We start from the raw sequence: 26,981 nt of genomic DNA on the forward strand, positions 1-26,981 counted from the left end.
GGCCTGGAGGACAGGACTCTAGTGCAGACCTCCTCCTCCCAGATCCACCAGACCAGGGAGCAAGACATTGGAGGGACCTGTCACCACTCTGTCCCATGGGTGAAAGGATGAGTTGTGGGTCCGCACAAGCCACATCTGCAGACGGAGCATGCAGAACCTGGAGTATTGGGTGACGTAGGTGAATGGCCCTGGCTATGGTTATCAGGAATGCCTCCATGTCCCGGATGGCGGACCTGTTTACCAGGAACCGGGACCTGGGGAGGGAAGCCTTGGTTGAGGTGGAGTCCAGATTGGCGCCCACAAACTCTATCACTAGAGTGGGTACCAAGGTTGATTTGGACACATTCAAGAGCAGTCCCAACTCCCAAAAGAGATCTTGAACCAAGGTGATGTGGATCTGCACTTGGTTCGCCGTGCACCCTCATAAAAGCCAGTCGTCCAGGTAGGATGCCTCATTTTCTCAGAGTGGTGGTGAACAGAATAGGAGCCCTTGCCCAAAACCCCAGAGGGAACCGCCTCTGTCCCCCCCAAGGCGAGGAGCTGAAGAACCTCCTCCTGAAAGAGAAACTCATGAGGGGTCCCTGAAGAGGACAGGGGAGGGGGATGGGAGGGAGGGGCAAAATGGAAGGGGATGATGTACCCCTTCCCACTGTTTCTAGGACCCAACAGTCAAAGATAATGGACTCCCAGGCCTGGTGCAAAGGGAATGGGCAGTCCCAGAAAGGGGGGGGGGCATGAGGCTGGTAAGCTGTCCTCGGGCATACCCTCAAAATCCTTGACGGGGCCCCAAGGACTTACTGGGCAGGCCCTGACTTTGGTCATTGGCCGGCTGGGAACAGTGTCTGCCAGACCCAAACCAAATCCGAAGCAAAGGGGAGGAGGAGCACCCATGGGGACAACCATCTCGAAGAACTCCAGTTACTGCAGGGTGAGTAACCTTCCCTTCTTCTTCGAGGACCGTCCCCATGGATGCTCCACTTTTAGGTGACTACAGAGCAGTATCAGTGCTTGGAGATGGGACCTTTGAAAGGCTTGTTTTGGCTACTTAAAGTATTGAGCGGCCAAATCTAGTGTGAGTGTCTGCATACGATTGGATGGCATAGTGCTAAGTGAAAGTGTGAGTGGAAGCCCATTTGGCTACTCCGTGGGGATACCGCGGAGGAAGGCTGCGGAGGCAGCTATTGCCCTTATGGAATGGCCATGGACAGATGAAGGAGACTGTTTGCTGGATAGGGCGTGTGATGCCACGGGCAACATCGCACCCACGCTGGTATCGATTCCCCACCCAATGACTGTCAGACGTCCCTTCAAGTTCCGCAGGAGTCCCCTATTTATTAACAGACTGCTACATACTTCCGGGTCAATACATCTTGCCCTGTAAGATCAGCCCCACAGCACTAGCTGAATCCCTCCTGCTAACACAACACGCAGTAAAGGAAGGGGGACCTGGGCCCACCCTCACTCCAGGTCCCGACCCAGCGCCCTAAAGACAGGGAACTCTTCCCCGGCTTGGTTGGTGGGGTGTTACCCGTAAACGCACCAACCCTCAGGGATCCACTCAGCCCTACCCTGGGTCACTTCCTTCCCCCATGGTCCCTGTGGGTCGCTGTTCACCTATCTGTCCGACAGGTTACCTTTCCTCCCCCCTTCTTCCTCTGCCATTCTCCCTTTTATAGCCCTCTCCCCACACACCTTCCTCCCTGTGCCTGCGTCGGCCCCTCCCCCTGCATCCATCGTGGGGCGCCCTCTGACGTGGGAGCGTTCACACTACCCCGCAAGTGCCACCCACTCCCACGACCGCCGCATCCTGTATGTGCACCTCAGGTGGGGCACTCCCCTGCGGCCCCTCCCTGCTATGCGAGCAGGGGCCGTCCCCCTTCTGGGATGGCGTGGCGCTTGGTGCATGAGCCACAGGAGCAGCGCCACTGCTTCTTTTCTGCTGTGGCCCTTGCTGCGCTATCCCTGCCGTCCCCCTGCCGAGACTCTAGGTGTATCTGCCCCCTCACAGGGTGTAAGCCAGTCTTATACAGTCTGAGATCCACTTGGACAATCTCTGTTTAGAGATTGGTAGTTCCTGAGATCTCTCTGTGGAAGAGACAAACAAGCAAGGAATTTTGTGGAACGAGCATGTTCCTTGCAAATAAAAGGCCATGGCCCTGCATACATTGAGGGTATGAAGAGCCCTTTCTCTGTTGTCACTTTGAGGTCTGGGGAAGACAGGTAAGTAAACTGGTTCATTACAATGGAATGCGGCATGGTTTGGAGGACCATTTGTCCTTGTGGAAACAGCATAGGTCGGGCTGGTCATAAGCATGCCCAACTCTCCAACCCTTTGTGTGGAGGTTATAGCCACAAGGAAAGCCACCTTCATAGATAAGTGGAGAAGGAAGCATGTAGCTAGTGGTTCAAACCGTTTGCCCATTAGCGCCCTTAGTACAAGGTTAAGGTCCCATGCGGGGACTGGTTCTTTAGTTGGTGGAAATGTATTTTGCAGACCTGGTAGAAATCTCTTGCTTGATGGATGTGTGAAAATTGAATGATCCTGTAAGGGCAGGTGGAAGGCAGATATGGCTGCAAGGTAGACTCTGATGGAGCTGAGTGATAGATCTGAGTTGTGAAGGTGTAGTAAGTAGGTAAGTATGAGAGGGATTACAGTCTGAGTGGTGGTGCAGTGTGTAGTGGAGCACCAACTGGAGAAATGCTGCCACTTTTGAGTATAAGTTTTCCCCACTGCATGCCTGCAGCTGTTTGTGAGAATAATTTGAACTTTGGGAGGACGCTGGATCTCTGTCGTGATTAGCTAGCAAGGAGACACGTGAGCAGGTGAAGATACTCGATGGCAGGGTAGCGAATCTTCCTGTTCTGTTGCGTGAGCAGTGACGGAACAGGAGGGAAGCGATGTGGGGGAAGCCTGGCCACGTGTAGAAGGGCTGGATAACCACGTCTGTCTGGGCTACCGTGGCACTAGCAGTATCACTTTGGCTCTGTACTGTTTTATTTTGAGAATCACCCTCGGTACGAGAGGAAATGGTGGAAATGTGTAGGATAGAGATGCATCCTATCTGATGTTGAACGCATCCCTCAGAGAGCTGGGATCCAATCCTGCTTTGGAGCAACAGTGAGGGCACCATGAGTTTCTGTGTGTTGCAAAGAGATCCACCCTAGGGAACCCCCATCTGCAGAACAGATGATTGATGGCTGACTGCTGATCTCCCACTCGTGACTGAGGGAGAAGTTTCTGCTGAGATTGTCCGCTAACATGTTGTCTTTGCCTGGGATATATGTGGCTATGAGGTGAATGTGCCAAGGGATGCACCATTCCCATTTCTGTACTGCAGTGGTCTCCAACTTTAAGCACAAGATCACTTTTTGGATTTAAGTGCAATCCAGCATCTACCTCAGACCCAAATATCCTTGGCCCCACCTCCTTCGTGCCCCTTCTCTGAAGCTCTGCCTCTGTTCACTCCATCCTTCCTCTTTCCTCCCTCCCTTTCACCAGGCAGGGGCAGAGGGTTGAGACACAGGCTCTGGTCTTGGGCTAAGGCACCTGGAGTGTGAGAGGGGCTCCGAGCTGGGGCAGGGGTTGGGATGCAGGAGGGGATTCAGGGTACAGGCTCTGTAAGGGAGTTTGGGTTCCAGGGGCTCAGGGCTAGGACAGGGGCCTGGAGTGGAGGGGGTTCATAACTGGGGCAGAGGTTCAGAGCTGGCTCCAGCTGGACACTGCTTACCTCAGGTGGCTCCTCGGTGGTTGTGCAGTGGAGCTAAGGCAGGCTCACCCCTGCCCTGGCCCTGCACCACTCTCAAAAGCAGCCAGCAATCTCCCTCCGTCCCAAACCCTGTTGTGTCCCCCTACCCTCCATTCTGTGGAGACAGAATACAGGGTAGGAGGGGAGTACGCGGACATCAGTGCCCCTCCTCTCCCTTTCCTGTTCTCCATAGCAAGCAGGAGGCTCCTGTGAGTAGGACAGCTCCAAAGCAAAGAACAAGAGAAACACAGCAGTGGGGGATGCATACCGGACTGCATCCTTCCTGTATAGGCTCCCCCTATTCCAAAAGTGACCCCAGTTCCTAATAAATCTAAACCCCTCCTCCCTACACCATCGTCTCATCCAGGCATTGAGACTCTGAAGTTCTGCCTGCCTACCTGGCACTGCGCATGGAACTGGAAGCATTTCTGAGAATGCCACCATAGAGGTCCTGGATGTCAGTCTCTTTCCTAGTAGCCTAAATTTGGCCTCCAGGAGATCTCTCCCACGCATCCCTATGTCACTGGTATCTACATGCAACAACCACTGGCTCCTCCCCAGCACTACACATAAGTCTATCTAGATGCCTCGAGAGATCCACAACCTTCACACCAGGCAGGCAAGTCACTATACAGTTCTCCCAGTCATGACAAACCCAACTATCTACATTTCTAATGATTGAATCACCACTACTAACACCTGCCTCTTCCTAACAAATGGGATTCCCTCCTCTGGAGAGGTATCCTCAGTGCTAGAGGATAACATCCTTTGGAAGGAGGGTCTCGACTATGGGATGGTTTCCCATTGACTGATCTTTTCCCCCGAGCCTTTCATCCTCCTTAACAGTGCTGGGGCTGTCAGATTGGAGGTGGGACGGTACTACAGTGTCCCGGAAAGACTCATCAACATACCTCTCTGCCTCCCTTAGCTCCTCCAATTCAGCCACCCTGGCCTCCAAAGCCCGAACTCTGTCTCTGAGGGTCAGAAGCTCCTTGCACTGGGTGTACATACATGCTAGCTGCTCACAGGGCAGGTAATCATACATGTTACACTCAACCGCAATAACCATGATAGCCCCCACTCTGCTGCTGGGCTTCTGTCTGCATTTTCTCCTATGAATAAAATTTTCTCCTATGAATAAAATTTGATTATAGATGGGGGTTATTTAAATGTGTGGGATATAGTTTAAAGTTTTACATTTAAAGAAGGTCAGAAGTAACTGGCGTCCTCTAAGCGCCCCCTCTAAACTACCCTCTCAAAACTCCCTCCTGTTAGCAATAACCCTCGTCACAAGCTCCCTGGTCACTTACTAGCAGGGTTTATAAAGCTCTGGCCTTCCTGATAGCTCCTCCCTCTGACTATGGCTTGACCAATGAGCAGAGAGTTTTAGATTTCAAATCCTAATTAAGGCACAGAGCCTATAACTGCCAGCCCGAGCACACGGCCTTTCAAAAGAAACACTATGAATCTGAGGAAGTGTCTGAGTGGTGGGTGTATTGCGACGTGGAAACAAGCATCCTGAAGGTTGAGGGTGGTCAGCCAATCTCCTTTCTTGAGGGCAGGTATGACTGTGGCGAGGGTCACCATTTTGTAGTGTTGATAACGTACGTACCGATTTAATCTCCTGAGATCTAGTATAGGTCTGCAACCCCCTGATTTCTTGGTTGTGAGGAAGTAGTGAGAATAAAAACCTCTTCTCCTGTGCTCAAAGGGCGCCTCTTCTATGGCTCCCAATTGCAGGAGACATTGTGCCTCTTGAATGAGCACATCTCATGTGAGAAGGGTCCCTGAAGTGGGATGGGGATGGTGGATAAAGGTGGGTGGTGGAAGTAAAATGGATTACGTAACTCGTGTTGATGATCTCGAGAACCCACTTGTCAGTCGTAATGGATCGCCAGGCAGGAGAGAATGCTGCTAGTCTGGAGCCAAATGTGGTATAAGGCTTGGATTGCCGCCCTGGATGTATGGGGGCTGTCCAACCCTCGACCAAGACTTCAAAATGACTGATGTGCTGGAGCTTGTTGTATGAAGGGTTGGTCTGATGATTGTCTTTGTCTGCGTTGTCTTGAATGCCATCTGTTGTCATATTGTCTAGTGTGATTGAAAGGCGTCGGTTTGTATTTATATGTAAATTGTCTATTTTGCTTTCTTCTATTGGCAGGACGATGGATGCATGCTCATCACCACTGCAGAGCTCTAGAAGCTGTATCTGCGGAATCAAGGGCAGACTGAAGTGCAGTTCTAGAGATCAGATAACCTTTCTTCATCAAAACTTTGTATTGCTCTCTTTTGTTGTCTGGTATACTTTCAATAAAAGTCAACAGTTGGTCAAAGATGTGGTGCATGTATTTGGAAAGAAGCACCACATAGTTGGTGATGTGGAGCTGGAGGCTGGTGGAGGAGTATGATCTCTTGCCCATGGCATCAAGCCTCTTCCATTCTTTGTCATATGGGGTTGATCGCATAGTCTGCTGTTTACCCCTTTGGTTCGCCACCTCTACCACTACAGAGTTTGGAGAGGGGTGAGTGAAGAGGAATTCTGCACCCTTTGGGGCGACATAGTATTTTTGATCAAGTCTCTGATGTAGGTGGAATTGTCACTGGAGTCCTTCCAGAGAAGCTTAGCTGGATCTATCAATGCCTCATTCATGGGTACCGAGACCCTAGTTTGTACTGAGGAGTGAAGAATATTAGTTAGCTTCTGCTGTGTGTCAGTAGGAGTGGAGAGGGATATTTCTAGTTTGTTGGTTACCCTCTTAAAAAGGTCCTGAAAGGCCTTGAAATCATACCCCAAACTCATGAGCGATGGGGGCATAAGTGTGCCTGCCAATGAGGATGGAGAAAAGTGTGTAGGTGGGGGGAGTGGGAGGGTTGCTCCACCCCTGTGGCATCCACGTCATCTTTGCCTTAGGAAAGTTCAGACCTATCTAATGAATGGAGGCTGGGAAGGCGAGGTCTGGCAGAAAAGTGGTATTGGTGTCCTGGTTGGGGACGGGGCTGCTGTCTGAATGGTGCCCACGGGTCCCAATACGGCAAATCTGGAGGCATGAGTGGCAGCACCCCCTGCTGTTGCCACTGTTGGAGCTGCACCAGTTTTGGTGAGGTGGTCTTGGACACTCGAGCTTGAGGTAAGTCTTCCTTCTCAGAGTCACTAAACTGTGCTGATACAGGCAGGAGTACCCAAAAAAGAGTTAACTGCCCCCCTTAATAGCGTAGAGGCAGCAGTATGAGATTTTGCGTTTGGCAGTTTCCTCATCGGGGATGTAGACCCCGAGGAAGTGTGAGACCTCTTCCTCACTGAGGGAGATTTTCCCTTGGGTTTTGAGCTTGCAGCTGAAAGTACCCTTTCACCAGTCTCTGCTGTTGGTGCACTATGCCTGAGAAGTGAGTTTGGAAGACAGTCTGAGGGAGATTTCAAGGCTTTCTCCATTTGTAAAATGTGAAATTGAAGCTGTCTGGCTTGCCATGTGCACTTAGTCAATTTCTTCCAATGCTGGCAGCGCTCTGTATCGTGATCTTGCCCCAGGAAGCAGATACACTGAGAGTGGCCATCTGCTACAGATATGGACAGACCACAGTCCAAACACCTTTTAAACCTAGGCAAGCTGGGCATGTCCTGAGTAGTATATGTGGAAACAAGGCAGCCGCTATCAAAGCAGAGCTGCGGGAAGCAGCGAAAGGCCACCTGATGGAAAAAACTCGTCATCTTTTTTTTTTCCCCAGGCTGAGTAACGCCAATAACAGAAATAGTTGAAAGGGACTAACCAAACAGAAGACTTTTCTTTCGAACTGTGCTGGGGGTATATTTGCTAATTTACAGTGCCAGGTAGGGGGAGGGAGGGGAAATTAGCCAGCCTTACCACCTCGGTTCCTGCGGGCATTCACCGCCCCAGACCAGCCTCCGGGCAGGGGAGCGCTCACTTCGTGGTTCCTGCGCAGGTGAGTAAAAACCCCCCCTGTATTCCCTGTGCACGAGTATAGCCCGTGGGGGAAGGGGGGGGGGGTTTCGGGGTTTGTAAAAACAAATATAACCCGCATGTTATATTCGCTAAAATACGGTAAGTGTGCGAAGGCAACTGCTGAGCTGTGCCCAAAACCGGTGATGGTCAGAGAAGAACTGAGGAGCTGGCTGGCCACAGATGTGTATTATCGATTCCAGGCATCTTGGGCCTGAGCCTCATGCGTGTGGCCAGCCAGGGGGGCACTGCCACTACCAATCTCTGACTGGTGGGCACAGCAGTGCTGGCGCACCTAAAGATGGAGCACCCACAGGGACACTCCTCCAAGAAGGGACTGTGGTTACTCAGTGATATAAGAGCAGTGCTCACAAGAGCAGCCTAACCATTGCCAGTTTGGGGGTTGGAATCCTAGCAAGAGTTTTGAGGATGGATTTAAAGGTGGATAACAAAGGAGCTTTGCAGATATTCCTGGGGAGCATCTCCCAGGCAGAAGCAGAATTATGGACGAAAGCACCAAGGGACCCATTAGAAAATTTAACAAGTGGGCATCGGAAGCTGGCACCACAGGCTAACTGGAGGCAACCTTCAGTGACTCAGTTGGGAACAAGACATGACAGGGAGGGTGGGAATTGGCTAGAAAGTCTCAGAATATAAGTAGTTTATGCATGATCCAAAAGAGAAAGGGAAAACTGTGGAGAGGTTTAAAGACTGTAGAAACAGTGTCAAATCAACAGTCTTTGTAAATTATCTTTTACAGCAGCATTCTGAATTAATATGAGCAGGTCAAGACTGCATTTGTCAAGGAGGAAGAGGATGCTGCAGTAATCCAGACATGAGATGATGAGAGCATGGATGAAGTTTTAACTGTGAGGATGCATAGAAAAGGCTGCATCCTAGAGCTGTTGCAGAAAAAAATATGCTTTCCCCCTATTTAGTATACCCTCTTTCCCTTACCTGCAGAGTCACAGACTTTCTCTGAGAGCTCTATCCGAGCATAGCGTTGTACCTCTGGACTTTTTGTTTGTCCAGTCACACAGTATCCAGCTGTCTTCCGCATCTTTTTGTTCCAGATGATTTCCATTTTCTCTGGCAACTGAAACAAAATCAAGAAACAGTGAATTTTAACTACCCAGGGTTGCTGTGCAGGAATTTAAATTTGAGCCCTTTTGGAGGGGGCACATCTTGTGCCCAGGCTGCAGCCTGCAGCTTGACCTGTAAGCTTCTGTTGCAGCCTCTGTGCTGGAGGAGCTCATTCTCTCTCACAGCCCCCTGAAAGGAGCTCACTCTCTGCCCCTCCAATGTCCCCAGGAGGAGATCTCTTCACATGTGCGCCCATCCCTAGCTGTAGCTCCAGGACTGGAGGAGTTATGTGCCCTCAATGATTAACTGGATGAGGGGCTCCTCTGGCTTGGCTCATATCTTTCTCAGATACTTAAACTTTTTCCCTTGTGTGTGTAACATCAGAGCCCTTCATAACATACCTTGCTGGGAAACAACATCTTTGTTCATACCCTTTAGACAGATAGTGGAAAGTTAGATGTGAGAAATTCACTTTCTCTTCTCTACCGCTCCTTAGAGGCTGAAGAAGTTCATTATCTTTATAGTATGAAACAGCCACATAGTAGTAATGTTCTTCAGAGAAAATGACAGCAAGCCAAAAAAGCACTCTTCAAATTATATCCCTCAAGTAACAGTACAGAGAAAAGAAGAAAAATCTCAAATCTCTAGATATCAAGTCCTTATATGACTTCCTTGCCATAGTCACCTTGACAGTCTCTTCCTCAGGTATTCAGAGAGAGATGTCTCCCTCCTCTCTCTCACACAACAAAGTTATTAAGATCCCAGATCCAAGGTTGTAGCCCCTATTTGCTAAATCCGTTTTCTGAACCCACAATGAGGGCTGAAGCCTACCCCAGAAGATTCTCTAACAAGGTATTAAATGTCCTTCACTGATGCTTAATGGGGGTGTTTCAAATGACTAACTACTTAATCTCTGATCCCTTGTTACTCCAAAATATCAGCAGAAAATAACCATCTTTTTCAGAATTCTAGTATTGCTGGTATGCTTAGTGCATGTCTTCACTGCACAGCTAACCTGAAGTCTTATCATGTTTAAAGTTCACACTCCACCAGCCACAGAAGAAAAACTTCTGATCTAGTTTTGAGGTGCTTTAAACACAGGTTAGTTTATACAGGTAGGGCTATAGGTTAAAATCTAGGCTTCCCTTTCACTTGCCCTGTACCCTGCCAATTCTGCAGCTAGGATGCACGCAAACATCACTCTAGTCCTGATGGTTCTGCAATATCCTTCCAACAGTTTCCTATAAAGGAAAGATTAGTTCTTAAAATTCACTTGAAAAGACTCTTAGAACATCTCAGTACAGAGAGGAAGTTACTTACCGTGTTCAATAATGATGGTTCTTCAAGATGTGTATCTCTGTGGTTGCTCCACTGGAGGTGTCAGTGAGTCCCTGTGCTGGTGATCAGAGATTTTCAGTAGCAGTGCTCAGTTGTACATGTGCAGTAGCTGTCTCATGGTGCAGCTGGCGCCTAATATAGTGTACATGTGATGCAACCCCCTCCATTCCTTCTCTGCCTTAGAGTTCAGTAGATCCAATCCGACAAGGAGGGGGCAAGGGTGCGTAATGGAACACCCCACAGGGACACAAATCTCAAAGAACCATTGTTACTGCACAAGGTGTGTAACTGATGACTAATTCTAGTGGTGTTCCTTTGGGTGCTCCATTCCAGGTGACTATAGAACAAAGTCTCTGTAAGGATGATAGAGCTTCAGAGTTATATTTGGCAGTGGATGAAAGCACAGCTAGGCCGACAATGGTATGGGAAATGGGTCCACTTGTGATGGCATAATGTTTTGCAAAACTGCACTCTGAAGTCTGAGTTGTGGCCCTGTAGATGTCTGTTAAGGGACATTATTTAGTCCCTTAACCTAAGTTGAGGTTGCCATGGCCCAAGTAGAATGGGTTTTGACTCCCATAGGGAAGTGTTTGTTGTGAATTATGTATCATGTACATGTAAAGGTAAAGATCCACTTAGACAGTCATTGCAGGGAGATCACCAAGCCTTCATTCATCTAAAGAAATGGGTTCTGCCCATGAAAGCTCATGATCCCATCTACATTTTTTGTTAGTCTTAAGTTTTACCGAGCCTTTGGACTGCTCAACTGTACAAAAGAACAGCTGTGGTGTGTAACTTGCGGAATGACTTGGCCTTATCCAAGTAGAAGGTGACAGTTTGTTTAACATCCAGCATATGAATGCTCGATTCATGTGGGTCCTTATGCAGTTTGGGGTAGAATGCAGGTAGGTATATGGGTTGATTAATGTGGAAGGCAGAGGCTACTTTAAGCAAAAAGGTGGGAAGTGGTTGTAGCATGATCTTGTCTTTAGCAAATAATGTATAAGGGAGTTTCATTTTCCAACTCATCTAGCCAACATGATTGCTACCAGAAGAAGGGAGCATGTAGATAAAGGAGAGTCATGTAAGAATTCTGAGGACAGTTGAGGTCCTATGTATTTGGTTTTGGAAGGTCATAATGGGTGCAAGATGAACTTTAAGTGAACTTATGGACAGACAAGATTCTTAAGATCCAAAACGTAATCCAAAAGGTGGGTTGGGAAGTCCTGATCAAGGACAGTTGTTTGTGTTGGCACTATAGAATCTTTTCCACTTCTGCAGGTATTTCTGGTAGTGGATTGACAACTATTCAGTAACACCTTTTACTCTCTCTGAGCAGATTTCTTCCCCATGTTTCAACCACAAAGGAGAGACACTTTGAGGTGACACATCTCTGGGTTTTGGTGCAGCATGAAGCCTTTGTGCTGCAATAGAAGATTCAGAGATGCAAGAAGTGGGTGAAGATCACATACTGTGATCCATGGGAGGTAAGGGAACCAAGTCTGTCTGGGCCATGTCAGGACAATGAGAATGATGTATGCATTGTCCATCTGTATCTTGTGAATGACTTGCAGGATCAACAGTATTGGCAGAAAGGTGTATAGAAGTATGAGGAACATGTTCCCCAACAATCCAGGTTTGAGGCCCACTCTGGGGCAGAAATGCAGGCATTTGTGGTTCACTGGTGACACAAATATGTTGATTTCTGGATAACACCATTTGCAGAATATCATTCTGAGGCATGCTGGGATTTCCCATTCTTCTTATTGTAGCCTGGGAAGGAGTTTTAGTAAAATTTGGATGGGTTAGGCTTACTAATTGGACCAGATAAATCTAGGTTCGTCCTCTATTCCAAGTTACAGTTCAGTGGAACCATAAGATTCCTTCTCTTGAGGGCCGGCAGGTGACTGACAGCAACCACACTAACTCAGGAAATGAAATAGAAAACAATGTTATTGCTAAAGGAACGACTATAATGCTTACCACAACAAAGACAGCAGCAAGAACACAAATCACTTGAATTCCTTCCCAAAAGATCATTAACACAATCAGATTAAAACTTATCTGGCTGTGTCTACACTGGCGCGTTCTTGCGCCAAAGCAGCCGCTCTTGCGCAAAAACTTGCTGCCTGTCTACACTGTCCGTGTGTTCTTGCGCAAGTAAACTGATGTTCTACTGTATAAAATCAGGGCTTCTTGCGCAAGAACTATGATGCTCCCACTCAGGAATAAGCCCTTTTGTGCAACTGTTCTTCCGCAAGAGGCCAGTGTAGACAGGCAACATGAATTTCTTTTGCAAGAAAGCCCTATGGTTAAAATGGCCATCAGAGCTTTCTTGCGCAAGAGAGTGTCTACACTGGCATGGATGCTCTTGCGCAAAAGTGTTCTTAAGGAGGATGAAAGTCTCAAGGGAACAGAGCATTTAATGGGAGCAGAGGGAAACCATCCCGTAGTTGGGACCCTCCTCCCAGAGGATGTTGCGGTATCCTCTTGCACTGCGGATACCTCTGATGGGGAGGGAATGCCAGCTAGGAAGAGGCAGGTGTTAGTAGTGGGTGATTCGATCGTTAGAAACATAGATAGTTGGGTTTGTGATGACCGGGAGAACCGTATGGTCACTTGCCTGCCTGGTGCAAAGGTTGCGGATCTCTCGAGGCATCTAGACAGACTTATGTGTAGTGCTGGGGAGGAGCCGGTGGTCGTGGTACATGTAGGTACCAATGATGTAAGGAAGGGTAGGAGAGATGTCCTGGAGGCCAAATTTAGGCTGCTAGGAAAGAGAGTGAAATCCAGGACCTCTATGGTGGCGTTCTCGGAAATGCTTCCAGTTCCACGTGCAGGACCAGGTAGGCAGGCAGAGCTTCAGAGTCTCAATGCGTGGATGAGACGATGGTGTAGGGAAGAGGGGTTTAGATTTATTAGGAACTGGGGACACTTTTGGGAGAGGGGGAGCCTATACAGGAAGGATAGGCTCCACCTAAACCAGGGTGGAACCAGACTGCTGGCACTAAACATTAATAAGGCCGTAGAGCAGTTTTTAAACTAAGAGATGGGGGAAAGCTGATTGGTGTGGAGATGCACGTAAATCGGAGAGAGACTTCTCTTAGAGGAGAATCCATTGATAGAGATTCTCTAAGCTGTAGTCGGAAAGAGAGGAGGGAAGAGGGCAAACCATTGGCCAGAGCTGACAAACAACCGCATACAAAGGAATCCAATGCATCAGGGAAGGGCAGACAAATAACCAGTGGCAAATTTTTAAAGTGCTTGTACACAAATGCTAGGAGTCTGACTAATAAGATGGGTGAACTACAGTACCTTGTATTAAAGGAGGAGATTGACATAATAGGCATCACTGAAACCTGGTGGAATGAGGAAAATCTGTGGGACACAATCATACCGGGATATAAAATATATAGAAAGGATCGAGCACGCCGAGTGGGTGGTGGAGTGGCACTGTATGTGAAAGATAATGTAGAATCAAATGAAATAAAAATATTAAGTGAATCAACATGTTCCATAGAATCGCTATGGATAGAAATTCCAAGCTCCAATAAGAAGAAATTAGCAGTAGGGATATATTACCGACCACCTGACCAGGACAGCAATACTGACATAGAAATGCTGAGGGAGATTAGAGAGGCTACCAAAATAGAGAACTCTATAATAATGGGGGATTTTAATTACCCCCATATTGACTGGATACATGTCACCTCAGGAAGAGAAGCGGAGATAAAATTTCTCAATGGCTTAAATGACTGCTTCTTGGAGCAGCTAGTGCAGGAACCCACAAGGGGAGAGGCAATTCTCGATTTAGTCCTGAGTGGAGTGCAGGATCAGGTCCAGGATATAACCATTACAGGACCGCTTGGGAATAGTGACCATAATATAATAACATTCAACATTCCTGTGGTGGGAAGAACACCTCAGCAGTCCAGCACCCTGGCATTTAATTTCAAAAAGGGGAATTACACAAAAATGAGGAGGTTAGTTAAACAGGAATTAAAAGGCACAGTGACTAGAGCCAAATCCCTGAAAGCTGCATGGAAACTTTTTAAAGACACCATAATAGAGGCCCAACTTAAATGTATACCCCAAATTAAAAAACATAGCAAGAGACCTAAAAGAGAGTCACCGTGGCTTAACCACCATGTAAAAGAAGCAGTGAGGGACAAAAAGGTATCTTTTAAGAAGTGGAAGTCCAATCCTAGTGAGATAAATAGAAAGGAACATAAACACTGCCAAATCAAGTGTAAACATGTAATAAGAAAAGCAAAAAAAGATTGAGGAACAGCTAGCCAAAAACTCAAAAAGAAATAACAATGTTTTTTAAGTACATTAGAAGCAGGATGCCTGCTAAAAAGCCTGTGGGTCCCCTAGATGATCGAGCTATAAAAGGAGCAATCAAGGACGATAAAGCCATTGCGGAGAAACTAAATGATTTCTTTGCTTCAGTCTTCACGGCTGAGGACGTTGGGGAGATTCCTGAATCTGCACCGTCCTTTGTGGGTGATGAATCTGAGGAACTGTCCCGGATTGAAGTGTCATTAGAGGAGGTTTTGGAAAAAATAGAAAAACTTAATGTTAACAAATCTCCGGGACCGGATGGCATTCATCCAAGGGGTCTAAAAGAACTTAAATGGGAAATTGCTGAGCTATTATCTGTGGTTTGTAACCTATCCTTTAAATCGGCTTCCATACCTAATGACTGGAAGGTAGCCAACGTGACACCAATATTTAAAAAGGGCTCTAAAGGCGATCCTGGCAATTACAGACCGGTAAGTCTAACTTCAGTACCGGGCAAATTAGTCGAAACAATAGTAAAGAATAAAATTGTGAAGCATGTAGAAGAGCATAATTTATTGGACAAAGGTCAACATGGTTTCTGTAAAGGGAAATCCTGTCTTACTAATCTATTAGAGTTCTTTTAAGGGATGTCTGAGTTCCTGGACTCGGCATGAGCTGGAATTGAGCCAGGCTGCCATCCCACCTGGCTCCTAATACACTTTAAATGCAGAGCCGCAGCAGGGGTAGGTCCAGGACCCAGTGCAAGCCAGTATTGAGCTGGGCTGCTGGTCAGCCTGCTAAAAAATTTACTGGCAAGGGGTGGGGGCAAATGTGTGCAGTCTATATTAACCTATAAGCTTTTGCTTATCAGTTAATCAATTATACTATTACATCCCGGCTGTTCTAGACTGGCCGTTTGAATTTCTGCAAGAACACTGACGATCTCATGTAAGATCGTCAGTGTTCTTGCAGAAATACTGTGCTGCTCCCGTTCGGGCAAAAGCCCTCTTGCGCAAATCATTTGCGCAAGAGGGCCAGTGTAAACAGCACAGTAATGTTTTCCGCAAAAAAGCCCTGATCGCGAAAACGGCGATAGGGGCTTTTTTGCGGAAAACCGCGTCTAGATTGGCCACGGACACTTTTCCGCAAAAAGTGCTTTTGCGGAAAAGCATCTTGCCAATCTAGACGTGCTTTTCTGAAAATGCTTTTAACGGAAAACTTTTCCGTTAAAAGCATTTTCGGAAAATCATGCCAGTGTAGATGTAGCCCCCTAGTTCCAAGTTAGATTTCTGTTTGCTGATTTGGAGACCTAGCTAGTGAAAGAGGAAAATTACCACCCCCCTGGTGTTATTTGGTGTTTCTACTATGCACATCTTTTAAGAAGAATTGAGAGGCAGTAGATAGAGCAAAGGGTAGAACTCAGTACTGGTAGTGATTAGATCCTATTATGAATATGAGGAAATGTCTGTGAGCAGGATGAATTGTAATATGGAAATGTGCATCTTGGAGGTTGAGGGGAGAAAACCAGCCATCCCCTCCCCACATGAACTGGTATAATTCTGACCCAGGTGACCATCTTGAATCTGTGGTTACATAAAAATTAGTTGAGCTTTTGGAGATCTAAGATAAGTCTCCATCCATGCTTAGTAAAATATGTGCAAATGATGCCCAAATATAGGGTTGGGGATTCTATTAGGACTGGTGCTGGGTAATGAGCATTCAGAGACTCTCACCAAACCTTCACAACTTTGGTTTTGAGGTAGTTGGCTGGATAGGTACAGACTGATTGAGGAATCCTGCCTCCTCTGAGATCACTGTTTCATTCTGGGTTGGTCAAACTGTTGCTATCTTTGGTGGTGGAAAGATGTCTTGAAGCTTCTGGTATGGGATATAGCGCTATTGTTTGTTAGGTAGAGTGTAAATACCTAGATTGTTTAATATTTCCAGAGAGTCCTTCATGGAGGTGAAGACGTGCATCCTATCAGAAAGGAGGGTCCTCTACTTTGAGCTACAGCTCTTTGGGATTCCTGAGACCTGTAGCCAGGATGCCCTCTACATGACAATAGTCGTGGTTGTAGTTCGAGCAGCTGTATCTTTGATGTTCATAGCCTCCTGGAGAGCTGTTTGGGCTACTGTGCAATCCTCTTTAAGAATGAATTGCAGTAAAGGGTGTTTTTATTCTGTCAAGTCGTCCATGCGTTTCTGTAGCGTGCAATAGTTGGAGTAGTTGTAGTTAGCAAGAAGCACAGAATAACGGGCAATTTGAAATTGAAGGGTCGAGGATGAATATATTTTCCAGCCAAAAAGATCTAGATGTTTGTGCTCATTGCCATGCAGTGTGAGCAAAATTGTGGTTGTTTTGTGCAGCAATGCACGGCATCTATACAATGAGCAAATCTGGTTGAGAAAGTGAAAATAAAAAAGTCCATGCTTTTGGTGGTCACAAAATATTTTCCATCAGCACGTTTGTGGGTGGCGGTGCTAAAACAGGAGTTTGCCAGATGGTTTCTATTGATTCCATAACAGCTTTGTCTATAGAAAGGGCAATTTTTGTAGCCGTGGAGAGGTAGGGAATTTGTAACATCTTGTGCTGTTTCTTCTGTACCTCCTAAAAGGCAATTTCTTGGCTAGGTGGCTACTCTTTTGCACAGACTGAATGGACGCTCTCTCTCACTCAGTCTGGACACTCTTTCAAAAAAACAGATCACTTTTTCAATGCACTTTTGCAGTGTGCACGCTCTTTCACAAGAAGTTTTTTTGGAAGATCTCTTCCAAAAAAACCTCCTTTCCAAAGAAGCCTATAGTCTAGATGGAGCCGTAGTACTGGACTCTTTGCTTCCAACAAACAACAGAAGTAGGAGTCTGCTTAAGATGTCTCAGTTAGGGTCCATTGCTACATAAGAGCAAGAAGCATTCCAATGCAATGGGGGCTATACAAATACCTAGGAATAAGAATGAAGGCTCCATAAGGGACCAGGTCCACCCAAAGATTCTAAAATCCAATTTACATATAAGCAACAGACATAGTTACTCTGAGATGTTACATGACTATGAATGGGAAGGGAGATAGCTCACACTAAGCAAGTTTGATGACCCCCAGACTAAACCTATGTTAAAACCCTTTTTAAAATCCTCATATATTGGACCTGATTAGAATAAAAGCACCTTATTAAAAGATTGAGCTTCATCCCCATTAGTAGCCAGAAGCAAAAAGCAATGATTTCAAAGAGAAAGCGTTAGCAGAACAACAGTGTTTTCATGGTCCAGAAATGTATTTACAAAAGATACCTTTTGCTCAAAGATGGTACAGTTATAAAGGGTGTAGAGCTTCTGTGCCAACTCCTCCTTCTTCTTCCTGAAAGTTCTCACATATTGGGATGCTGGGTTTGACAGCTCTTGTAAGAAACAGCCTGGTACTCCACAGAGATTCCAACTGCATGAAAACGACAGCAAAAAAAGCACACTGTCGTCACAGAAGTCTTACTTTTAAAAAAGTTATCTACCTTATAGTAACTATGGTTCTTTGAGAAGTCTTTGTGGATCCCATTCTAGATGTGAATGTTCCCCATGCATTAGACTGGAATCTTTTGAACAGCAGTCAGCCATGTATGTTTGTCCTTATGCCCTACATCTAAGGACATAAAGGTCAGAGGAGCTGCAAACATTTCTCAGTTCACTTGCTAAACCAGAAACCCAAATAACAAGTACTCTGAAAAACTGGGGGATGAAAGGCTAGTTATGGGATTCAGAGATGGTAATATCTTTGGGTACTATAAATTAAGTAACTAATTTGAAATTGGGTCCTCCATAGTGAAGCCTAGTCATTGGGCTAAGAGGCAGTATAGACTGGGTTTCAATCTCTCCTGTTGAAATTGTTCAACTTTGTATAAATAGCCCTTGGATCAGGGACTTGAACTAGGGTCTCCTGTGTCCTAGGTAAGTGCCTAGGCACTAGGCTGTACAGTCACTCTCATGCACTCTGACCCAATGTCTGTTCATGAAAATGGCACACAATGATTGGGCCAGGAAGAGTTAGTGAGGATGACACACTAACCTGTGTAACTCTCAAATCTCTTCTCCATAGCAGGGAGAGGGGGTAAGAGGAGAGGGGACTAAATCCAAGTTCTCCACATCCCAGAATACATTAACCTTTGATTTTCCTCCATCACCCCCTAAGCATTTTTTTAAATCTAGTTCTGCTTTGCTTTTGACAAATCTCTCAAACTGAACATTTTCACATTGGGTCAAACAAAACATTTAGTTTTGATACTTATGGTGAAGGGGTGTGTGTGTGTGTAACACCATTTTCTAGATGTTCCAGCTATTTAGTTAGCTAAAATCTTCTCTTATTAGTTGTAAACTCTTTAGACCTAACCCTAACTGCCTTGCCTGTAAAGGTTAAAACCACAGACAGACAGTCCCAGAGTATGTCTGGAATGCTTAGGGGCAGCAGGAAAAGTTGACAGGAGGCCAAGAGAGCCAATGAAAACAAAGCATAGGCTTTTGAATTGGAAGCAGAAGACCTTCCTGTTCCAGCCAGGGAAGAGTTCCTGAAGGACTAGGGAGGAGCTAGGAATGGAGAATCCATGTCTAGGAATGGACTAAAGACGGGTCTACACTACAAGGACTGGTTGAGCTAAGCTACGCAATGTGAGTTATGTTAGTAGCATAACTCAAATCAAAGTAGCTCAGATCTACTTATGGCAGGGTCCACACTGCACAGGGTTGATAGAAAAAACTGTCAACTTCCCTTAATCATCTTGTTGTGCTAGAGCACTGGAGTCAACAGGAGAGTGCTTGGCAGTTGATTTAGTGCAGGGCTACTCAACATGCTGGCCGCATGTAGCCCACCACCTGTTTGTTTATATCTCGCAGCGTGGTTTGGGTTTACACGGGGTTCAACATGCAGCCCGTGGGTGGGATCCTTTGAACACGGCCTCCAGTGGGAACACACTCCACAACAGCGAGTTAATATAATGATCTTCTGTTGATATGAGTTTTAGTAGTTAAATTCCTGGATTATCATTGCTCGTTAAAAGTACTGTCATATGGGTGGAAATCGGGTAAATACTGCATTTTATTAATACCAGCTTAAATGGGACCTGCATGTTGTATAGTCTTGCCTTAATCTCAGTATTCATGCTCAGTGTGGAAGAAGTTATTTGCATATATTTACATATATATTTGCAAGTCTATGTAACCATGCTTAAGTTGCAGCTCTCGGCATATGCTGTATCACTGTGGCCCCCGGGGCTTCCAAAGTTGAGTAGCCCTGATTTTGTGGGTCTTTACTAGATTCACTAAATCAACTGCCAGTGGCTTGATTACTGAACCATCAAACCACTCTGCAGTGGAGATAAATGCTAAGTCTTGAAACTACAGAAATGTGAATAGAACAGGTGTGGCGGACGCAGCTGAGGGCATCCGCTCAGGGCGAATTGCTCAAATCCGGGGCTCCTTACAGCCCCCAGACTGGTGACCTCTCCAAACAGACCACAAACTAGTCCCACAGAGCGCTTCAGTAGCCTGCCTGAAGCCTCACGAGCAAAACCCCTCCAACACACCAGCAATATCCGTGCCCCGGGCCTCATACACAGGTGGTGGTGGGGGGGGGGGTCCTAGCACCCAATCCCACCTACGCTGAACAAGTTCTGTCCGGTTCCAAGAAACCAGCCACAGATCCCTGGTCAATTTATCCTTTGGACCTTACCCACAAATCATGCTGGGCCAATCCTTTAGCATCTAACATCTAAAGGTTTATTATAACAATAAAGAAAAGCATGAGAGTAAGGTTGTTGAAGAATCATAGAATCATAGGACTGGAAGGGACCTCGAGAGGTCATCGAGTCCAGCCCCCCGCCCTCAAGGCAGGACCAAGCTCCGTCTACACCATCCCTGACAGATGTCTATCTAACCTGTTCTTAAATATCTCCAGAGAGGGAGATTCCACCACCTCCCTTGGCAATTTATTCCAATATTTGACCACCCTGACAGTTAGGAATTTTTTCCTAATGTCCAATCTAAACCTCCCCTGCTGCACTTTAAGCCCATTACTCCTTGTCCTGTCCTCAGAAACCAAGAGGAACAAATTTTCTCCTTCCTCCTTGTGACACTCTTTTAGATATTTGAAAACGGCTATCATGTCCCCCCCCCTTAATCTTCTTTTTTCCAAACTAAACAAGCCCAGTTCATGAAGCCTGGCTTCATAGGTCATGTTCTCTAGACCTTTAATCATTCTTGTCGCTCTTCTCTGTACCCTTTCCAATTTCTCCACATCTTTCTTGAAATGTGGCGCCCAGAACTGGACACAGTACTCCAGCTGAGGCCTAACTAGTGCAGAGTAGAGCGGCAGAATGACTTCACGAGTTTTGCTTACAACACACCTGTTGATACAACCTAGAATCATATTTGCTTTTTTTGCAACAGCATTACACTGTTGACTCATATTCAATTTGTGGTCCACTATGACCCCTAGATCCCTTTCCGCCATGCTCCTTCCTAGACAGTCGCTTCCCATCTTGTATGTATGGAACTGATTGTTCCTTCCTAAGTGGAGCACTTTGCATTTCTCTTTATTAAACTTCATCCTGTTTACCTCTGACCATTTCTCTAACTTGCTAAGGTCATTTTGAATTATGTCCCTATCCTCCAAAGAAGTTGCAACCCCACCCAGTTTGGTACATTACATGCATCGAATCTCCCAGTTCTCGATGCAGGCTCTAGCAGAGATTTTACAGCTGCTGGTTTAAAAGTCCTTGTTGAGCATCCTAGGATCAGGATGGGTCCACAGGTCTTTCTGGCTCTTCGATCCCTGCATTGCTGCCTCTGGGATGAAGTGCTGAGCTGAAGACCAAGATGGCGGCGACCATATGGCCTCTTTATACATCCTTCCTTCCTGGTCTCCTCTTGGCTGCAGCAGGTCACCTGGCCAGCGGCCAATCTCTGAGTTCCATGCAGGCAGCTCTCAGGTGTCAGCCCTCATTCTTTAGGCGTGTCCTTGGCCCATTGAGTGCCATTGTCCCACAAGGCCTCGCTAATTAGCATATCCATAGGCCAGGCCCTGCCCAATGCTCAACCACATGCAGGGAAATATTCAGTATGCATACAAGTACATGCTTATAATTGCACACACAGACATTATACAAACACATGAACAGCGTGCATAGGATTAGCAGACAGTGAGCTTCTATTCAACACCACACATGGCCCCTCTTTTCTATCATTTTCTGGGGCCAACACCCCCACCTATGGGTGCAGCAGCGATCTGGCTGCTCCCTTCAAAATCCAGTAACGTGACACCTCCAACACAAAATTGATGCAGGAAGTGATGCCAGTAACATCACTGAGGGCATCATAGGCCTCCCCATGCTTTGGCACTGTGTCATCACATGTTCTAACCCAATGGCAGAAATAACAGTACAGAGCTGAATGAGAGTATGAGAACCCAGTGAGCCTAAAATAGGCTTCATTATTGCAAGGTCTGCCCTATTGACAACCATGTCCTTGCACTGTCTCACCAACCCAAGGTAGAACTTGGTAAAAACCACAGCTACTTGGATCTGCTTCTGCGGCATGATCCATAACTGTGTCAGGTGATTTTGCCCCGAGCTGAAGAAAATAATGAATTTATCCAGGCCAGCTCTGGCAACTCTCTGAACAACAATTAACATTGTGTGAATGCCGAACTCCTGAGAGATTAGGTGAAGACACAGGGGGAGGGCTAAAGGTCACTCTACTGAGAGCAAGAGAAGGGCTGGGAACCAATGCTGATGAAGCCATGCTGGAGCTATCAGGATTACAGAGGCCTGAAATTCCCTGACTCTCAGAATTACCCTATGGATTAGCAGGAAGGGGGTGGGGGAGAGGGCGTACAGGAGGCCCCGAGGCCAAGGGATCATGAAAGCATCTCCCAGAAACCCCAGGCTGTGGTTGAATAAGGAGCAAAAACGGGGACACTTCCTGTTGCTGCGGGTTGCAAACAGGTCCAGGTGGGGAAACCCCTACCTGCAGAAAACAGACAGGGCTATGTCCATCCTGAGGGACCACTCGTGCCTCTCGAAGGACCTGCTGAGGTGATCTGCCAACCCGTTCTGGGTCCTAAGAAGGTAAGCGGCCACTGGGTGAATACCATGAGCCATGCAGAACTCCCAGAGGAGGAGAGCCTCCCTACACATGGGACAGGACTGAGCACCACTGTCTGTTTATATAAAACATTGCTGCCATGTTGTCCATCAAAATCAAAACGCACTTGTTTCGAAGCTGCAGCAAGAAAATACTGCATGCGAGGCAAATAATTCTCAACTCCCTGACATAGATATGAAGGGAAGGGTCTGTGGGGCCCCACATACCTTGTGTCTGTAGCTTCCCGAGGTGGGCTCCCCAGCCCGTATTGGAAGCGTTCATCACCAACTGAATGGACAGGGAAGGACTGAGGAACAGCATGCCTTCGCAGACCATCTCCTAAAAAGCCATTAGTTGAGGGATCTCAACACATCTGCAGGCACCGTTACCACTGTGTCCATATACTGGGTGGTGGGTCTGTGCCAGCCATAGCTGGAGCAACTGTAACCTGAGCCTGGCATGCTGTACCATGTAAGTGCAGGCCACCATGAGCCCCAGCAGCCTCAATGCAATAGTGGACCATCATGGTAGGGAACAACTGGAGCTGCAGGATGGCCTCCTTTAATGTCATGAAGTGCCCCATGGGCAGGGAGGACCACCAGGGTGGATTTGGCCTCCTTTAGGATATGTGGTTGATTACCTGGGACTGGGAGGAGCCTCTTATAAGCCAATTGTCCAGATAAACAGATAAACCTGGACCCATTGCTTCCTCAGGAAAGTGGCTACTACTGTCATACCCTTTATAAAAACCTTGGGGGCTGCTATAATGATCATAACCCACCATAAAACAGAGGAATCACCTGTGTGCAGGTGCGATGGAAATGTGAAAATAGGTGTCTTTGAGATCAAGGGCAGCGTATCAGTCTCCCATGGCTAGGGAAGGAATGATGGAGGCCAATGTTACCATTTTGAACTTTGACTTTACTACAAAAGTATTTAGATCTCTCAGGTCCAGAATAGGGCAGAAGCCGCCCTTGGCCTTTGGGACGAGGAAGTAGTGGGAGTAGAAACCCTTTCCCCTGAGGTCAAGGGGACCTCCTCTACCACCCCTAGATCAAGAAGCTTCTGCACTTCCACCCTGAGAAGATGCTTGTGAGAGGGGTCCCTGAAGAGTAATGGGGAAGGAGGATGGGAAGAGGACTGGGAATGGAAGGGGATGAAGTAACCCCTTCTCACCATAACCAGGACCCAGCAGTCCATTGTGATGTGTGACCATACATGATAGAAGGGGAAAAGGTGATTGGTAAAAGGCCTCTGATCTAAGACTGGTGCGCTGTCCTCACTCACATCTTCAAAGACTCGGCCTAGGGCCCTGGGACTTCCTGGAGAGGCCCGTCCCCCAGTCGGAAGACAAGTGGAAAGGATGCCCGCCGCTTCTATTGGTATTATTACGGCCCCTGCGTTTACAGAAATCAGATTCATTGCTCTGCTAGAAAAGGTGGGACGGGGCCCCTCTGTGGGGCAGGAGTATGGATGCCTAGGGACCTGAGAGTTGCCCTAGAGTCCTTCAAGCCCATGGAGGCTAGTATCGGTCTGTTCCAAAAATAAGCCCCCCTGCTCAAAGGGCAGGTCCTGAATCATGTTCTGGATTTCTGGTGGAATGCCAGACATGTGTAGCCATATGCCCCTGCATAGGACCAGGCCTGTCGCCATAATACAGGCTGCCGTGCTGCGGAGTCCAGGACTGCCTGAAGTTCCGCCCGGGACACCACCTTGCCCTCATCAGACAAGGCCCTAAATGTCTGCTTCGAGTCACTAAATTTGTCTATAGCTGCCCACAAGTTGAAGGTATACCTTCTCAGGAGGACTTACTGTTTAGCAATCCTGAGTAGGAGACCCCCTGAGGCACAGGCCTTATGACCCAACGGCTGTGTCTAGACTGCATCCCTTTTTCGTAAAAGGGATGCAGTCTAGACACAGCCAACAGGTCTGACTGCTTGGCCTCCCTGTTCTTGGGGGTAGGAGCAGGTTGGCCCTGACGCTTGTGATGGTTAGCAGCCTGCACCACTATCAAGCCCTGATGTGAGAACAGGTGCTCATGGGGGACAAAGTACCACTGTTCTGCCCTCTTGTCCATAGTAGATGCTAGCGTCTGCCAGAGAGCCTTGGTGATTTTGCCCACCGTCTTATTCAAGGGCAAGGCCACGAGACAGCACCTTGACTGTCAGGTTGGAATCCTTGGAGGCCCTCTCAAGCTGGACCCTGAGACTTTGGGCCAGTCTCCAGTGGAGTTCTTGATGGGCCTGGGAGTCCATGGCCAGCACTGATGAGAAGGCCAACCCTACAGCCTCATCAAGGGAGGATGACGAGAACTCGCGTACCGTTGAGTCCTCCAGTTCGTGTGGCCACTCGGATGCCCAAGAGGGGGCAGATTGTCCCAACGGCCCTTGATCACTGCCACCCTCCAACGAGGGCTGAGGGAATTCACCATGTACTGCCGAGGCCTGTGGGGCCAGGACATTAGGCAATGGGGTGGCCAAAGGTAGGGCCTGGTTTCCCAGATGCGAGGATCCTGCTGTGGAGGGAGGACTCCCTTGGGCCTGGTGGTACACCCATGGGGTCCACAATGGCCACTGGTCTGGATGTTGCCACTGCAGAGGCCATGTCTGCGACTGACCCGAGACACTATCATGGCATTCGCAGTGCCGGAAGTGAGCAGCACCAGGACCTGGATCAGTGCCAGGACCTAGAATGGCGCTGAGAGCAGGAACAAGAGAGAACCGCTCTAACTCCATGTTGGAATCCATTGAGTAATTGGACTCTGACCAAGGTGGGGCTGAGGCTGGATCTGGGGTTTAGTGCCTCTCTGTGTCCTGAACCATGGATGCGGGGCTTGCCATACTGCCACACTGATGGTGGGGGCATCAGGTGCTCCGGTGCAGCGGACTGGGCTGCCAGGATAAGCATGCTAGACGCTGAGCTCTCCTTGGACTCCGGAGAGAGTGAGGTTATTGGTACCAAAGGGCCTGGTGCCAGCATAGACATGAGCGCCGGGGAGTGCAGCACTGCATGGGGCACCAGTGCCATGAGCGGTGCAGGCCTACCCAAGTCCGGTGCTGATGACAAGGTATGGGCCCTGGGCCAGTCCCAGCGCTCCGGAGGTGGCAAGGACAAATCAACAGTCAGCTCAATTAATTCCCGCGCACTCGAACGTGTCTGGAGTGGTGGGCCTTTTGACCAGAACCAGCTCCTTCCCTGCACCATGGCTCTTGGACACACTGAACTGGCCATACTCTAGCCCAGGAGCAGCAGACCTTGCAGCTGGTGCGGATGTGACAGCGTGCCCCAACTGGGGTGCACTGCAGGCGCATGCCGGGGTGGAAACCTGCCCCTCTCCGCCCTCCTCTTCTTGTGCGGCACTGGTGATTATGGTCAGTGCTGCACCGCAAGTGCTGGATGAAGCGCTGACTCCATCAAGAGTATCTTCAAGTGCGTCTCTCTCTCTTGCGCTGAGTCTGGGGTTTAAAATTGCGGCAGATTCTGCAGTTACTCGGGATGCGGGCCTAACCCAGACACTTGAGGAATTAATTGTGCAAGTCATCACAGGGCATAGGCTTGGTACAGTCAGCACAGGACGAAAAGCTGTGAGGCCCTGGCATGCCCCGTGAGCTGGGAGGAAAGGGGATGCAACAGGCGAGCCCCAACCTAAAACAAACTCATCTAACTCTAGCTAAACCACTATTTAACAGGAAAAGCAACTTGGAAAGAACAAAGGGGATTCAACTAGGTGCTAACTAACTCTAAAGACTTGTGAATACCTCTGAAAGCACTCTTGCCAGCAAGCAAGAAAGGCGCTTCAACAACGGTCATGGGCGGTAAAAAGAAACTGAGGGGGATGGAGGGCCAGTGGGGGTATACATGCACCAATATAGTGGTGCCACTCCAGGGGGCTTCCCTGCTGGTCCAACAGGTACCGCTAAGGGAAAACTCTCCAACAATCTGTGCATGCGGTGCGTGTACACTTAAGTGGAATGGACATGAGCAAGAGCTCAAAAAAGAAAGGCCATTGATGAGGCCTACACCTGGATCAAATGGACAGACAATGATCGGCTGCACTTTCGCTATGTCGTAACAAGTACGAATACACATAGTGATCCTCTGGGCAGATGAAAGGGCTATCATGTACATGGTACTGCAACAAGCAATTGATTAGACTTCTTAAATGGCTTAGTACGCTAAACATAAAAGGCTAAGGCATGCTTGAAATTCAGAGAATTTAGGTATCTCTCTCAAAGGGTGAGGTGAGGGTTAGGGTAAAATATTGACAGGAAAATGTCTTGCGACACATGAAAATGAGAAATCATTTTCAGAAGGAATGAAGGATGGGGTCTCAACTGAACCTTATCTTTAAAAAAAACCCAGTGGGTTCAAACATTAACGCTTTTAGTTCGGAAACTCGTCTGGCTGAAGGGATCACTACCAAAACTACAACCTTCATAGACAAATACAACAA

At 47.6% G+C, this 26,981-nt stretch overlaps 1 protein-coding gene across 1 annotated transcript in view; it reads right to left on the bottom strand.

The window, feature by feature from the left end:
- The window catches only part of LOC102445263 (germ cell nuclear acidic protein), an 85,955-nt gene that overhangs the window by 20,212 nt on the left and 38,762 nt on the right, over nt 1-26,981 (bottom strand). The window contains exons 8-9 of the mRNA XM_075917998.1: nt 17,696-17,840; nt 8,660-8,798 (exon numbers count right to left, since the gene is read on the bottom strand). Coding sequence (XP_075774113.1) covers nt 8,660-8,798; nt 17,696-17,840 — 284 coding nt within the window. The remainder of the gene's footprint in view (nt 1-8,659; nt 8,799-17,695; nt 17,841-26,981) is intronic.

The sequence above is a fragment of the Pelodiscus sinensis genome, unplaced genomic scaffold (genome assembly GCF_049634645.1).
Source record: "Pelodiscus sinensis isolate JC-2024 unplaced genomic scaffold, ASM4963464v1 ctg60, whole genome shotgun sequence".
NCBI classification, from domain to species: Eukaryota; Metazoa; Chordata; order Testudines; family Trionychidae; genus Pelodiscus; species Pelodiscus sinensis.